General features: G+C 46.3%; 1 protein-coding gene across 1 annotated transcript; it reads left to right on the plus strand.

The window, feature by feature from the left end:
* Nucleotides 1-8,862: 8,862 nt before the first annotated feature.
* Rps7 (ribosomal protein S7) lies at nucleotides 8,863-14,795 on the plus strand. Its single transcript, XM_026411222.1, has 7 exons — nucleotides 8,863-8,964; nucleotides 9,163-9,246; nucleotides 9,335-9,406; nucleotides 9,905-10,048; nucleotides 11,059-11,123; nucleotides 14,029-14,179; nucleotides 14,685-14,795. The coding sequence occupies exons 2-7, from the start codon at nucleotides 9,172-9,174 to the stop codon at nucleotides 14,760-14,762; spliced, it is 585 nt and encodes a 194-aa protein (XP_026267007.1). The 5' UTR covers nucleotides 8,863-8,964; nucleotides 9,163-9,171; the 3' UTR covers nucleotides 14,763-14,795.
* The last annotated feature ends 1,792 nt before the right edge of the window (nucleotides 14,796-16,587 follow it).

A 16,587-nucleotide genomic window follows, 5' to 3' on the forward strand; every position in this document is an offset into this window, starting at 1 on the left:
AAACTAGCTACCAGGGAAAAGAAGGAAAGGAAGGACTCAGTTCCTGCAATGGTACCTCTGTCTAATCCTATTAAGCCAGGCATCAGTGAGGTTGGCAAAGTGTACATAATTCTACTCTTTGTTTAAAAATACAGCCTGCTTTTTCTTTGCATTCCTGTAGACTGAATCCAAGGCCTCAAGCATGCCAAGTGAAGGTTCTACCTCTGAGCTACACCCTGTCCCTTTTCACATTTTATTTGGGGACAGGGTCTGGCTAAATCGCACAGGCTGTGCTCCTCCTGCCTCAGCCTCCCGAGTTGCTGGGATTACAGGTATGCTCTACCCCTTGGCAGCAATATAATTATCTTAAAACATGTTATGTGTGGCAGCATGTTAACATATAAGTTGATTATTGTTAAGGAATTAATGATCTTAGTTCCCCATTTACTTATTCATTTATTGAGTGTGGTGCTGGATTGAACTCAGGACCTCACACATGCTAGGAACATGCTCTACCACTGAACTTGACCCCCAACCGCTCCACTGTATTTTTATGTGGTAAATATGAGTGCAAATAAAAAAATCTTCAAGGTCTCTAATGATTTTTAAAAGTTTTGGGGCTGGGGATGTGACTCAAGCGGTAGCGCGCTCGCCTGGCATGCGTGCGGCCCGGGTTCGATCCTCAGCACCACATACCAACAAAGATGTTGTGTCCGCCGAGAACTAGAAAATAAATATTAAAATAAAAGAACAGGTATTATATTTAAAAAAAATAATAAAAAATAAAAGTTTAAAGGACCCTAAGACCCAAATCTATTTTTTATATATACCAGTGATTGAACCTAAGGGCGCTTAACCACTGAGCCACACCCAACCCTTTTTATATTTTATTTAGAGATAGGATCTTGCTGGATTGCTTAGGGCCTCACTAAGTTGCTGAGGCTGGCTTTGAACTCTCAATCATCCTGCCTCAGCCTCCCGAGGATTTATTGTAAGCTGCTAGGGGGCTACAAAAGTGCACCACAGCGCCATGCAAAGACCTGAACTTTAAGAACTGTTGACCTAAAATTTTATCATCAAACAATATTAAAACTACATAGAAAGGGGCTGGGGTTGTGGCTCAGCCAGAGCACTTACCTCACACGTATGAGGCACTGGGTTTGATCCTCAGCACCACATAAAAATAATAAAATAAAGATATTATGTCCATCTACAACTAAAAATTTTTAAGAAACTACATATAAAATGATATTTTCAAACTATGGGTTTGTAACTAATTCACATTTTACTGCAAATTATATTTTTTGATAAGTAAAATCTAATGTCATGTTTCTGGAAAGCACTTTAGAACTTCCTGAGGTCTGCAGTTTTGGGTAGAAAACGCCCTGGAGCCATTCCTTCTTCAGGAATAATGCATGTGTCTAACACACCGCAGTGACCAGGTAATAGTGGCTGGTGGCTTTCTCTAACTGGCACCTGCACCGCTGTTCAGCAACCTGTGCAGTCCAGGCGCTGTACTAGTACTAAACGCGGCCACAGGTCAATCCTCAGTGCAACACAGTACCATCCTGGTGTGGCTGAGAAAGGGACGAGACATGTATCACTTGCCCACGGACACAAAGACAGGACATAACAGAGCCAAGACTCAGAGCTGACGCCAGAGCCGGGCCTCGGGAACCAGTATCCTGACTCTCAGGGCCTCATGCCAGCTGGAAAAGCCTCCCTGGGAATTCAGAATGTTGTTCCAGGCCCACAGCATGGGAAACTCCAGGTGAAGGCAGGGTCAGAGCCTGGGTGCTGCAGGGCGCTCCCCCTGGGGGCCAGCCAGGTTCGCCTCTGCTACTGGCTGCTCCTCACAGTACCCATGAGGTCCACGGGCAGATGCTTATTTAGTGGTGAAGACACAGGCCCCAGGAGGCTTGTGGCTGGCCCAGGCACCTGGGCATCTGTGGCACTGAACAGCTCCTACTCTGGAGCTGTGCCCATGCACTGTGAGGGATCTGCACTCAGCTCATAAAGGTGGTCCTGTCTTTAGTCAGGAGCGAGAGCTCCAGGGTGGCTTACCAGAGGGAGCTGCCCAGCATAGCCAAACACCACGGGCCACTTCCCACAAGCCTTCCAGGTGCACCCGTTTGGAATCTGAGTCACCCACACCCAGTGGTGACCGGTCACCACTCCCAGGAGTTAAACCCAGATTATGGATGCAGACGCCCTTTCCCAAAGCCCATCCATTTCCTGGTTCCAGATCCTCAGGTTCCATCCATCATCCCACACCCTGCCTCTGGACCTCCACCTGCATGCCCTCAAAGGCTGGGTGATGGGGTCTGCACCCCTGATGCAGTGACACAAAGGACCCCTGCACCTTCACCTGCATGACCCCAAAGGCTGGGTAATGGGATCTGTGTGTGTGTGCACCCATGCGAGGTGCAGTGCTGCAAAGGCATCTTACCTACTGAGAGTCAAAGACAGTAAACAACAACACGGGAAGTCAGACTGCTGTGATCATCACCAAACACCAGCCCTTCTAAACACTGCCCAATAAGTGCCTTCTCAGGAGAAATCTTCCTTCATGAGCAAAGAAACTATTCATAGTTACTGCTGAGTTTTAATTAAATCAAAATCTATTCTTTTAAAATATAATTATTGGTTAAAATTAATGGATTAGGAAAATGATGACTGTGGGAGACCAACCTCACACGTGACTGAGTCACACTCCCGGCTGGGTGCTGAGGCACTCAGTCACAGAAATGTGACAGAGCTTTCCCCACCCTTCTTGATTTCAAGGGTCTGTGTCTTGTGCATGGGTGTGTCCTGCTACAGCCCCATGGGTGAAGCTACGGTCACATGTTCCTTTGTAATATAACCCCTTGCCCTGTTTAGGATAGAATCTTCCATGGAAGTACCTTGTGTGTGTCCCCTTCTCCTACTGTGCCCTTGGGTGTGGCCTACCCAGGTATCAGTCAACCTGCTGACAGTGGACATCATGAAGACAGACTCAGCCCCTGAAATCTGACCCCTTGCCTCATTTGAATAGCTTCTCCTCAATAAAAGGGCTCAGCACGTGCTCTCGTGCTCTCGTTCTCTTTCTGGGGACCCTTAAGGTCAGAGGAGCCGTTACAGGGGTCCCAAAGAAAAAGGTATTTGTGTCTCTTGTGTGCTTATTTCGCGCAGCCCAGTTAGCCCATTTTTCCTGGAGTGACCCCTGAGCCTTTTAGTCGCAAGAGCAGAAACCCTGCAGATGACTATTACTATTACATGATTACAGCTGTAAACATTTTCGTTGAATGATTGGAGAAGGGTGTTGACTAATCCACTCTTGGTGTCAAATTCCCCTGGATGGCACTGTCCTAGGGACACTCCCTCTGGAATCCCTGGCGTGAGAACCCCCAGGCTGATGCAGTAGGAAACCCCCTGCAGTCCTAGGAAGGACAGATGCCTGCCAGGGCAGCTCCACCGCAGTTCTCCAAGCTCCCTGTACTTCTGCTACTCACCCTGTCATGTGATGCACCCCAAGGTGAGCAGTGAACTAGGCTTGAGACCTGGTGCATTCCCTGTCACATGACTTCCCTTCAGACCCCAGTTCTTCTCACTAGCCAAGGAGGATCAAGTGCCTGGTGCACCAGAGCCAAGAACCATAATGGGGTGGAGCAGAGGGCTCTGTGCCCTCTAGTCCTCTGGCCCTCCGGCCTGGAAGAGCTATGGGGGTCACCCAGGGCGATGTGTGTATCACTTTTCAGCTGATGCCTGTTTGTTCTCCCCTGAGCCTGAGGTCGGAAGTTCATGCACATCAACTTCAAATTCCAGCTCCACCATCACCAGCGCTATAAATCAGATGAGCTGCTTCAAGTTTTCTCTCTCCTGTGAAAAAGGAGATCGTGATGCCCTGCATGGTGGCTGTGCAAGCTGACCAACTGCCTGATGTTCCTGCACCGTCTCGGGGCCATGCTCCTTCTGATCTCAAGCCTATTTCATGCAAGTTAATGGCAAGAATTTGTTGCTCTTGGTGAAATATATTGAAGAGGGGCAAATTATCAGTTTATAGTAAAAATCAAAAGTGTAAACATTTCTGTATTTTAGATATGAACATATGAATTGGTAGTTTCCATCCTCCTGACAGGTCTCTGTGCCTGAAGATCCTGAGCTGTCATGCAGGAAAAAGGACCTTGAAGCTTTACAGAATAGCCAGTGACCTTGCTCCCATTAAATTCCTGACTCAGGATTTTAGCCTTCATTCCCAGCTCCCTGATTCATTTCACTTACACTGACCAGTGGGTAATAATAAATCAAAGCCTTGCTAGCTGCAGAGGAGAGGAGAGAATCCATTAGTTCTTGGTCAAACAGACAAGACAGGTCCATACACGTGTCTAACCTGCAAGGACTCATCAGTAACTCCTCTCTGTCACTTGTTTATGAACATGAGGATCTGGAGGAGAAAGGACGACCTTGGAGCCCTGGGCTCCCGACCTCTCTGACTTCTGGGCTTTCTGCATCTCAGGCACTGAGATCACGCGTCTCCAAAACAAGATCCTTCCTCAGGGCTCTTTCACATAGTGTGGACGTTGGTTTGTTTTTATATCTCCAACAGATTTATTTTTATTTTTCTATTTTTTAAAATTTTTATTCTGGGGATTGAGCCACATTCCAGGCCTTTATTATTTTATATTTTGTGACAGCCTGGCTAAGTTGCTGAGGCTGGCTCTGAACTTGTAATCCTCTTTCTTCAGCCTCCCGAGTTGCTGGAATTCCTTAAGTCCCGTTAAGTGGATTTAGTTTGCTTATTTTATCCCTGTTTCTTGGCTACGCAGCTGCTGAGCCTGATTCACAAACAGGAGGGAGGTCCACAACACAGGAACCCTGTTCTTTTCTGAGTCCCTGGTTGGAACCCCCACCTCGGTCTATGCAGACCAATGGCCTGGGCCCCCTTTCCTCTTCCTCTAGTCCAGGTATCCCACTGGGTAGCACTCCTGGGTATAAGGAGAGATGATGAATCTAGGTTGCAGCTGGGTTTCCTAATTTGCCATTTATCAGTGCTAGGCAGGAAGGCCCCTTCACTGCCTTCCCCACGGGGCAGCACATGTAATGGCAGTGTGACATCTCCCAGCAACCAGGCTTCTCCCTTCCAGGAAAGCTAACAGCCTTAGGCTGGCAGGGAAAAGGGGCATTTTGATGATGCACCTATAACTGATCCCAGAAGTAAAACAGGACCCTGAGTAGGAAAAATGGTTACTAAGCCTATGGTCACTTTGCTCTGGAGAAAACTAATTAGCCCTGAATTAACAAAGTAACATGAATGTAATTAACACTGATGTAACAAGAGCTCATCCCTGATATCCCTATGCACCCTTCCATCAAGGACAGTAACACCCATCTAATGACCAGCTGTAAGGTAGGTCTGGGCATGTGAAATCAACTAATGGGGACAACACAATGCCACAGGACAGTAAGGACTCTGTGACCACAGTAACTCTCAGTTCTAAACAAATTGGGGTTGTCCTACAGGCAGGCAACACCTTGAGCAAACCAGACTCCAGTGTCTCCATTTCCCCCTTATTGAAAACTTGCTCTCTTGTGGGTGCTGAGTGCCCTTTCTCCACCCCGGAAGTCAGATCTTCCTGAAGATGCTTGGCCATTCTTCCCAGGAGACTCTATTTTCCTGATACTGCTGGAATTTCACTTGTACCTCACTGAGCAGGACTTTGTTCTTTTTGCCTAGCTAATGATGGGTATATATTATTCTCTGTCTCCAGGTGATCCTTTCACTCTAACAGGAACTAGAAATAAAATATTGACTTGAAGGAAGTAAAATCTCCTTGTCAAATCCAGTTAAATCTATCTTTAAAAATTATTAACATTAGCTGGGCGTAGTGGCACGTGCCTGTAATCCCAGCAGTTTGGGAGGCTGAGGCAGGAGAATCCTGAGTTCAAAGCCAGCCACAGCAACTTAGCAAGGTCCTAAGAAACTTAGCAAGACCCTGTCTCAAAATAAAATATAATGGGATCCTAATTGAAATAAATTATACTCCATATATGTATAATGTAAAATGCACCCTACTGTCATATATAGCTAACAAGAACAAATAAAAAATAAATAAAATATAAAAAGGTTTGGAGATATGGCTCAGTAGTGAACTCCCCCTGGGTTCAATACCCAGTACCCGCCCCCCCCCCAAAAAAAGTTATTAACATTTTGATAGGACAAGGGAATACTGTGAATAATTCTGCACATGTAATAACTTTTTTCTTTTCATGTTATAATTTGTTTTATTTATTCCATAGTTTTACAGGTGCATTCTATTTGTACATAGGATTTGTTGTTACATATTTTACATACACACAATAAAATTTGGCCAGTTCCACTCCCCAGCACTTCCCCTTCCTCCTTACCTACCACCCTCTCTCCCTTTCTGAGATTCACCACCACCCTTCTTTTCTTTTTTCCTCTCTAGCTTCCACATGAAAGAGAACACAGGGCCTTTGATCTTCTGAGTCTGGTTTATTTTGCTTAACCTAATGGTCTCAAGTTCCTCCCACTTTCCTGAAAATGCCATATTCATTTCCCCCCCAAAGCAGGCAGGCAGTGAGGGGGTGATGGAGGACAAGGGAGGCAGGCAGGGTGGAATGTGAGCAAGGCAAATGCCTAAGGCACCTTGCCTGAAGTCCCCTAGAGGGCAAGGTCAAGAAAAGGTGGGGAAAGGGGGACACGAAACTGAAGCTGGGGTCTGTGGGCAGTACACGCAGAAACTGACACCCTAGCCTCTCCCAAGCTGAAGGTGGGGGGTGGAGCAGGGCCCGAGGCCAGCAGGGCTGGGAGAAGCAGTGTGAAACCCAAAGCCTGGGACTAGTGGGTGCTAGAAGTTAACCACACAAAGTTCTGCGGCTCCAGCAGGTTTTTCTCAAGGGCAGGCAGGAGGGAGGTTGGAGGCCCAAAGCCAGTGGCTCCCATCTTGGTAACTTCCCCACCAAGGAAACCGTCAGGCCATGGGCGGACACAGGACTGCAGTGTGAGTTCATTGGCTTCAGTCTAGGAAGGGAGGCCCGGGACCTGAGAACTACCAAGTTTTCACAGCAAGCTCTTAAGAGGTACCATGTCCCTGACTTGAAATACCCCATATTCTCACTCTCACTCACCTCTGGGACCTACTGGAGGAGGGCAGGCCTCCGGAATTCCAGGAGGGGACCCACCTTCAGGGACGGGCATGATGCTGAGGATCTTGAGGTGAAGGCTAGGAACAGGTGTCCCAGGGATGTCCAGGCTCAGACTGCAGGGTAGGGGGACAGGGCGGAGTGAAGGTAATCTCATACCTGTGCAGGATCTTCAGGAAGCCAACCTTGACCAGAAAGCTGCTGTCCCCCTTCTGGGTGACCCCGGTCACTGAGTCATGTAGCTTCTCATGAAAGTGGAGATGGCTCTGGGAGCCTTTGGCATCATGGCCTGCTGCAAGGTGGATACTCCAGACTCTGGGCTGACTGCCCTTGTTGGCTGCAGCTATCAAGGTGAAACACACAGCTCCAGCTCAGCAGCGTCCCACGCTCCAGGGACACAAGCAGGAACCTTGCAGGCTCACCTCTGGGATGGGCCAGGCAGGACAACCGTGGTGGTGGCTGCAGCTGGGGATCAATGCTGAGCACGAGGAAGAGAGCCCAGTGCCCACCCTCCTGGCTTACAGCACACCCCCGCCTCCACCTCTCATTTTTCTTGAAGGCTGAATAAATCTCCATTGTGTACATATACCACATTTTCTTTATTCATTCATTGATGGACCTAGGCTGGTTACTGTGAGTTGTGCTGCTATAACCATGGGTATACATGTATCACTGTACAGTAATTCTTCAGGATAAAAACCAAGGGAAGTTATAGAGGGGTCATGGTGGTTCCATGCCTAGTGTTTTGAGAAACCTCGGTATTGATTTCCATAGTGGTTGTAGTAATTTACAATCTCACCAACAATGTAAAAGTGTTCCTTTTCCCCACATCCTTTCCATCACTTACGATTATTTGTATTCTTGTTGATTGCCATTCTGACTGGTGTGAGATGAAATCTCAGTGTAGTTTTGATTTCCATTTTACAAATTGCTAGAGATGTTGAACATTTTTTTTTCATATATTTGGTGGTCATTTTAATCTCTTTTGAGAAGTTTTTAGTTAATTCGCCCACTTATTGGGTTGATTTTTGGGGTTAAGTTTTTATTACTAGTGATTATAACCTTGGGGCGCTTTATCAGGGGGCTACATCCCCAGGCCTTTTTAACCTTCAAAACAAGGTCTCATTTGTGAAGTCTTCCTAAATTACTGAGGCTGACCTAGAACTTGCCATCCCCCTGTCTTAACCTCCCAAGTCATGGGATTACAGGCGGGAGCCACCTTGCCCAGCTGGTGTTTAGTATTTCGAGTTCTTTATATAGTCTGGATATTAATCCTCTGTCTCAAAAGCAAAGATTTTCTCCCATTGGGTGGGCTCTCGCATCACATTCCTACTTGGCTCCTTTGCTAGCACACATAAATTGGACAACTTAGACGATATGGACCAGTTCTTTAAAAAGCACCAACTACCAAATCTCACCCAATATGAAATAGATAATTTGAATAGTCCGTAATTATTTTTAAAAATTGAAAAAAGAAATCCTCAGTCTCTGATTTCACAGAATTTGTCAAAATGCTCCAAGCCGAATTAATTTCAACTTTCCACAGTCTTTTCCAGAAAACAGAACACAAAGAAGTATTTCCCATCTCGTTTTATGACGTGTGTACTAACCCGATGCCCAACCAGCGGACACCCACTACCGAATTCTAGGACCAACCAGCGAAGCCCGCACACTCGAGCTCTGGACCCACTTCCGGGACTCTCTAGTTGTCCTGCTGCTTCTCAGTGGTTCTTCCGGTTTCCGCCTCTCTACTTTTAGTGTTCCCGCCTCTTTCCTTCCGCCTCCGAGATATGATGAGATCTCGCGAGGACTGGGCCTCTTTCTAAGCCGGCTCTCTTCAAGGTAGGTGGTACGGGGCCTAAGCTCTGCCGCGCTTTTCGGCTGGCTTCGGGGAAAAGGCCCCATGGGGTCTGTCGGGACTGTGGGCCCTTCGCCTCGGCGGTGGGATGCAGTGGATTACCCGGCCCGCGCCCGCCGATGGCCCTGGCAGGCCGGGCGGGCGGGCGGCGGCCGCCCCGTTGACCGCGCGTGCTCCCCCAGGATCGCGCCATGTTCAGCTCGAGCGCCAAGATCGTGAAGCCCAATGGCGAGAAGCCGGACGAGTTCGAGTCGGGCATCTCGCAGGTGAGTGGCCTCGCGGGCGGGCGGGACCCGGCGGGCGGGCGGGCGGGCGGGCGCGCGGGGCGGGCGCCCACGCTGTGTCTGCCCGCAGGCGTTGCTGGAGCTGGAGATGAACTCGGACCTCAAGGCCCAGCTGCGGGAGCTGAACATCACGGCGGCCAAGGTGAGCGGGGCGCGCGGCCGCCGGGGTTCCGCGGAACTGCGCCCAGTCGCACCCGCGGTGCGTTGGGAGGACCGCCGGCCGTCGGCGTTGGAGTCAGAGCCGGTGCCACCTGGTCTCGGGTGGAGGAGACTGGGCCTGCGTGCAGGCTCGTCATTAGGTGCACGAGCTAAAAGCTGGGCGTGCCAGGTGTGCCCGCGTGGGGAGGCCGAGCCAGGTAGGTGCTGGGGAAGGTTCGTCTGACAACGCTCTGGAGGGGCTCTATCTGGTGACGACCTCTTGCTGGCATCACCTGGCAAAGGACAGGGCGGGCCGCGTGCGTCTGCCACCTGCAGTGGCTTGAAGGCCCTGTGGTGAGCTTAGGTCGCAACTCATGGACCTGCGCACACACTCAAGCCAGGTCCAAACCCTAGCAAAGTGATGTTTAGAAAGGGATCTCAGTGAGCCAGGTGGTCTGGTCTGCGACAGCTTGTTGACCTTTTTTTTTTTTTCCTTTTTAAGGAAATTGAAGTTGGTGGTGGTCGGAAAGCTATCATCATATTTGTGCCAGTTCCTCAGCTGAAATCTTTTCAGAAAATCCAAGTCCGGCTTGTGCGTGAATTGGAGAAGAAGTTCAGTGGGAAGCATGTGGTTTTTATTGCTCAGGTATCTGTTACTGCTGAAGGTTCTTTTTCCTGAATTTGACCAAGTACTTTAGTTTAAGCTGTGTTGCTGATCACAATGCAGACAACACCCCTGTTAAGAGTACAAGCACGCTGGGTAGGGTGCCGGGGAAGTTGTGAGTTAAGTGATTGAATACGTTCTCTTGAGGAGTCAGAACAGTGTGAGAGGTTTGTTCAGTCACAGAAGGGCTTTCCATGATACAGTGCCATTAGTGTCTAGTGGGCTGCTGACAGGGCAACCAGACGAATCGAGGGCCTGTGAGGTTGTGCTGATGCTCTGCTGAATCTGACATGGGCTCTGAGATTGAAAGATGCCACTGGATACCTTGTAGAGAAGGGAGCGAAATGAGTGTTTTAACTTCACATCTGGCTTTGGTGCAGATTAGTCTGTGGGGAATAAAGGGCTAGGACTGATTGGGAATATAAGAAGTAGTACTTTGGGACTGGGGTTGGGGGCTCAGTGGCAGAGTACTTGCCTCACACATGTGAGGCACTGGGTTGATTCTCAGCACCACATATAAATAATAAATTAAGGTCTAGCAACAACTAAAAATATTATAAAAAGTAGTAGTAGTACTCTGGGTCTATCAACACCGTCTTCTGCTGCTTGTTGCGTAGTGGGCTTTGTTGAATATGGGAAGATGTCAGAAATGTGGGAGTTTTACTTAGGTAAGATAAGCTGTGGATTCTGAATTATTGAAAATTCTGGAAGTAATTTTATAGAAAGGGGTTCCTCAGTTGTTTGGTCTAGGTTTTTCCTAAACTTTTGACATTTTTTCTTTTAAAACCAACAGTTAGGTCAGGGTTATGGCTCAGTGGTAGAGCACTTGCCTAGCATGCTTGAGGCACTGGGTTAGATCCCCGGCACCACATGAAAAAATAAAAACAAAGGCATTGTGTCCATCTACAACTAAAAAATATTTAAAAACCCAACAGTTATTAGCTTTCTGTCAGCTTATGGGTTTTTTTTTCATATAATTTTTTACCTTACAGAGGAGAATTCTGCCTAAACCAACTCGAAAAAGCCGAACAAAAAACAAGCAGAAGCGTCCCAGAAGGTGAGTTTTTCAGCTGTGACTGAATTGTGCTGTGCTCCTGTCTGGCATGTGATTTGTACAAGGTGTGTTGTGTATTGAAGCAAGTTATCCATTAAGAATCTTGACCGAGTGACATTGGTTTCCTCTGTAGAATTGATTCCAGACCCTCAGTTCTTAGGCGTGAGGAAAGCATGCTAGGTACAGTGAAGGTGACATAGTTGGGGATGGAGGTAGAAGTGAGGTGCCCTTCTGATGCTTCAGCTTATTTGGCATAGACTTAATAGTTGACTTCCTGAACTAGGCCTTGTGTTTTTAGTGTAGTTGGTAGTAGTTTTAGTGTAGTTTTCTAGTAGTTGGTTTCTCAAATTTTGGATTCCAGGATCCCTGCAGACTCTTCCCTAGGGACCAATTTGAGAAAAAAACTATTCTGGCTATTTCTGTAACTGCCAGAAGTGGCGCACTTAGGAATATATCATAGTATTGTTTTCCCTAGTTCATGGATGAGAAATGGACCCAAGCCCAGGAGAGTTTGCTCCGTTAACTAAAAGTGCTGACAAGTTTTAAAACTCAAGTTGTTCTATGAATACCTAGAAAATAGAGATGGGAACTTTAGTATTGTGGGTGTAACAGGGATTGTTGTTACCGTGGGTGTAAGAGACGGGAGAGGAGCCTGAGGATGGGAAAAGGAGGTGTCTGATTTTCTAGAACTTTGAATTTGTTTCATGGGCAGTGGGAGTAGCATAAGAATTCAGGATTTTTTGGGCCTGGTGCCTTGGTGCACACCTGTAATCTCAGGAGGCAGATATAGATAGGAAGATCACAGGCTTGAGACTAGCTTCTTCTTTTTTTTTCTTTTAACCCACTTCTTTTTTAAAATCTTGACACTTAGAAGGTAGAAGGGGTTTGGAATCCCAGTTCTGAAAACCTGTGAGGAATTAATTGAGCGTAGGAACACAGCTAAGGGACTGTCTCCCGGATCTGCAGCCTTGATTGATGCTCTGTCCTCACAAACCTGGGATTTCCAGATGTTCTCAGTCAGGACTTGGCTCTTCCTAAGCTATTCACTAAGAATCTTTACTGAGTGACATTGGTTTCCTCTGTGGAATTCATTCTAGATGTAGAGGTCAGGTGATTCACATAGGCATTTATACAGTATAATAGAGCAGCCATGTAAAAGATGAGTCTGTCCATTTTTTCAGCAAAGGATAGAATGAAAGGGAAATCCTCAGTTCTTAGCTGTTGAGGAAAGTGAGCTAGGTACAGTAGAGGTGGACATAGTTGGGGATGGAGGCAGAAGTGAGATGGACTTCTGATCTTTATTCTCCTGCTCCCTGAGATATATTTAGCAGGTTGTGGTGATTATGCCACTTTTCCAGTCTGGTTACCTGCTTTCAGATTGATTTTGCTTTTCAGTAGCCCCACCCCTCATTTTTGGCTATGTAAGGGTTCTTTCCCTCTGAACTACTTCAGTCCCATGGTTTGTGATTATTAAAGTTGCATTGCCATTGTTTCCCCTTTTAAGTGATTTTTAAAAACAGAATTTTGAGAGATGACTCTTAAGAATAGCTTTGTTTCTGTTTTAGTTTACATTTTTTTTAGAGAGAATTTTTTAATATTTATTTTTCAGTTTTCAGTGGACACAACATCTTTATTTTATGTGGCGTTGAGGATCGAACCCAGCACCCCGCGCAAGGGAGTTACTGCTTGAGCCACATCCCCAGCCCTTAGTTTACATTTTAAAGGAAGTAATTGTCTAATTTCACAGTGGTGTGTTTTCCAAGTACTATAAGAATGTTTCACTAATGAGTAGTAATGACTTTGAAAGTTGATGAAGACTTTGGATCGTGGATCCTGAGATCCACTAGAAAGCAGTTCCTGTGTGTGTGGGTACTGCCAGATAGAAAATACAAATGAGCACGACATAGTGTCTGTTAACCCACCCTGTGGTGACTGAGATCTAGATAAGTAGCCACAATATCAGTCTGCTTTAAATGTCAAAAATTAAGAACTGTCTCTTGACTCAATCCTGGCATCTTGTGGTACATAGTAGGTACCCAAAAGTTAGGAATTACAGATGGTCCCTGGCTTGTTTTGACTGTAAAATCATGCAAAAGCGATAGAAACTGTACTTGGAATTCTGAATTTGGCTCTTTTCCCAGACTAGTGATATGTGATACAGTCCTCATGATGTGGGGCAGTGGCAGTGAGCCCACAGCTCCTGATCAGCCTCACGATCTCAAGAGGAAACAACTGGCAGTCCTCAGTGGACTCCTGTTAAGCTAGGGCGCTCAGCAGTTCAGGTGTATTAAATATGTCTTTGACTTTCTGTGTTTCCTGCTGATGATGGGTTTACCAGGTATAATCACATTGTGAATCAAGGACTGTGCAGCTGAACCTTTTTGATTGGTAGGTGAGGCAGCAGCTGGGCAGCTGGTGAGCTTGGTGGTGCTGCTCCAGTAAGGAACAGGTAGCCATGTCATTTACAAATGGGGATGGATGGAAAATCAGGGTCCACCTGGCTGGGGCCGCTATCCCAGAACTATGAGAGAATAGCACCTTTGGGGATGGAATAGTACAGGAGTTTTGGTGACATCTTAAGAGGCCATGGAGAGCTCTTAAAGGACCTTTAGTGGGTAAATTATGTGATCATATTGGTATTTTTGAAAGATTACTTTGGACAAGGATCCACAAAGTGGTAAAGAGGTTATTTTAAAAACCGTGTGAAAATAGAGATAAGTTCTCACAATGGCTTGGTGCACATGTAGTTTACCAGGGTGTCACATTTAAAATAGAAGAGACAGAACTGTTAACTCTCTTCCATCAAAGGTTGGATTTCAGGAGTTTTGTTTTGACTGAGAAGTGTCCTCCAGGGCTTACTAGGGCACAGACATTGCTAGATTGCTTAATTTTCTGCTTATTTTTTAAGCCGTACTCTGACAGCTGTGCATGATGCGATCCTTGAGGACTTAGTCTTCCCGAGTGAAATTGTGGGCAAGAGGATTCGTGTGAAGCTGGATGGCAGCCGGCTTATAAAAGTTCACTTGGACAAAGCACAGCAGAACAACGTGGAACACAAGGTGGGGGGCTGATACTGGTGGAGGGGCCTGACTGCTGGAAGGAGGGTACACCCCAGGGCTGGCTGTTCCTTTGCCACCTCTACCCAAGTCCTTTGGACTCTGTGTGCCAGGTTCTCAATTGGGGATGTTTTAGAAATTGGACACTTGAATTTCTCTACCTTTTTGTTAGGAGGAATGGAAGTGACCCGGGATCAGCTTTGAGGAAGGCTTGTGTTTTCACACATCGGGGTGGGTGGTGGGGGACACCTGCTGACCCCCTGGCTTCATCCATGTGCTACAGAGGAGGAATGGCACTGTGTCAGGATGCAGAGTCTGTCCAGGGAGGCTGAAGTCGAGCTTGTCCCTGGTCCTGGGATTCTGGGGGGATGCCCTGAGGAGTTTCCACCCCTGGTTGTCCAGGAGGAAAATCATGCCAGACGTTTTCACAGACGTCAGGTTTTGGGGTCTGTGTGTGCATTTATTTAAGTTTGTGATTAATTTGTGATTCATTTTTTTTTCCTTGTAGGTTGAAACCTTTTCTGGTGTCTATAAGAAGCTCACAGGCAAGGATGTTAATTTTGAATTCCCAGAGTTTCAGTTGTAAACAAAATGACTAAATAAACTGTCGTTTACAGTATCCTGTTTTCGGGTATTCTGTATTCAAGATTGCGTAGATTCGGGCTTCTGTTTTAGTGGCTTCCTGTGAAGACTGGAGAATTTGCACAGAGGGACCTACCTATATGTCAGGATTTTCAACAATGCTGCTACTCTCACTAGTAACACCTCAGAGGGGTTAAAACAAAGCAAAAATATCTCCATGAAAAGAACTTTTAAACATACGTGAGAACATAATTGCCTTTTGAAACTAGTATAAGAATTAAGTGTATTTTAAGATGGCCTTTGGGAGATTCTTCTGTTTTAAGTTAGATTATCCTATAATATTCCAAAAACTTGGAAATGGCTTTCCAGTCTGTCAAGGAGTTCCAGTTGGCTTTGTAACCATTTAATATGTTCAATTTTTTTAAAAATTTTTAGTTGTAGATGGACACAATACCTTTATTTATTTATGTGGTGCTGAGGATTGAACTCAATGCCCCACGCATGTGAGGCAAGCACTCTAGTACTGAGCAACAACCCCAGTCCCATAAAACGTTCAATATTTTCTAATTACTTTGCAAGAACAAAGATTACCAGAATACCAGGATAAGTGCAGAATTTTGGTTGGTCTGTAACAACAGCTGCACAGTTGCAGGATGGGAAGCACAGGCAAAGATGTGCTGCTTCCATTTGCATCTATCTTTGTCTTGCAAAGTGGTAGTGGAGATTTTCTGTCACTCACAAAGGTGATGGTCATGTGACTACTTCCAGCAGGTTCCCCTCAGCTTCCCCCTGTGTGCTTTGTTTTGTCACTGAGGGTTGAGCCCAGGCGCCCTCCACCACTGAGCCACGCATCCCTGACCTTTTCATTTCATGTTTTCAGACAGTCTTGATCAGGGCCTTGCTAAGTTGCTGAGGCTGGTCCTGGAACTTTTGATCTCCTGCCTCAGCCCCCAAGTCTAGCTCACAGCCCTCTTATTAAAGTGAATTCTAAACTCATATTCTTCAAAGTCTCTCAGATTTGATAATTATTAAAATCAAGAAAGTAAACAGCCTAGAGCGGGGTTTACAGTTGCTGTAAAGTATTGAGGCAAGCTTTTCAAAATGAAGTCGTCTCACTGCTTCAGCTACAATTAGTGCTTTGCTGAGCAGAAAGGTTTAGGGACCGTTTCCAGTTTTATCCCAGAATCTCATTATAGCTGGGGTAGTAGCCCAGTGGTAAGCATGCAAGGCTCTGAATTCAATCCCCAGCACCACAAAACAGTGGAAATGTCTGAAATTTTACAACTTGTAGATGAAGGAAATCTAGTAGAAACTTATGTTTGACCACCATTCAAAAAGTGACAGTGCAAAAAACAAATGCCAAGTGTTTTCTGTGATACAAGGAGTCTGACTCAGTGGAGTAGGGAGGGGGAAGATGGGACGAATAGATGAAATCTAGATAGGTAAGAAGGGAGGGAGGGAAGGAAGAGGCAGGGGATTAGCAAGGATGGTGGAATGTGATGAGCATCATTATCCAAAGTACATGTATGAAGACACGAATTGGGTGTCAACCTGATTTATATACAAACAGACATGAAAAATTGTGGAATATATATGTGTAATAAGAATTGTAATGCAAAAAAAAGTACAAGTATAAAGAGCAAAAAAATAATACATTCTCACTGTTGAAACTAAAAACAACAAAAAACGACAACGACGTTTTCCACGGAGGCTGTGGAGCTGGGGGAGGTAGGTGTGTGTGCTCTGGTGGGCTCCCTTTTGGTCCTGCAGCGCCTGCTGTTTTACTGGCTGCATGGTGAGATGGGGATCTAGCACGCTGAACAGTCGCC

Source organism: Urocitellus parryii, chromosome 12 (assembly GCF_045843805.1).
Source record: "Urocitellus parryii isolate mUroPar1 chromosome 12, mUroPar1.hap1, whole genome shotgun sequence".
NCBI classification, from domain to species: Eukaryota; Metazoa; Chordata; class Mammalia; order Rodentia; family Sciuridae; genus Urocitellus; species Urocitellus parryii.

Bases quoted from the DNA above. Each gene is read 5' to 3' on its own strand.
- Rps7 (XM_026411222.1), top strand. From the start codon at position 9,172: ATGTTCAGCTCGAGCGCCAAGATCGTGAAGCCCAATGGCGAGAAGCCG. The intron at 9,247-9,334 runs GTGAGTGGCCTC...GTCTGCCCGCAG, and splicing joins TCGAGTCGGGCATCTCGCAG to GCGTTGCTGGAGCTGGAGAT. The intron at 11,124-14,028 runs GTGAGTTTTTCA...TTATTTTTTAAG, and splicing joins AAGCAGAAGCGTCCCAGAAG to CCGTACTCTGACAGCTGTGC.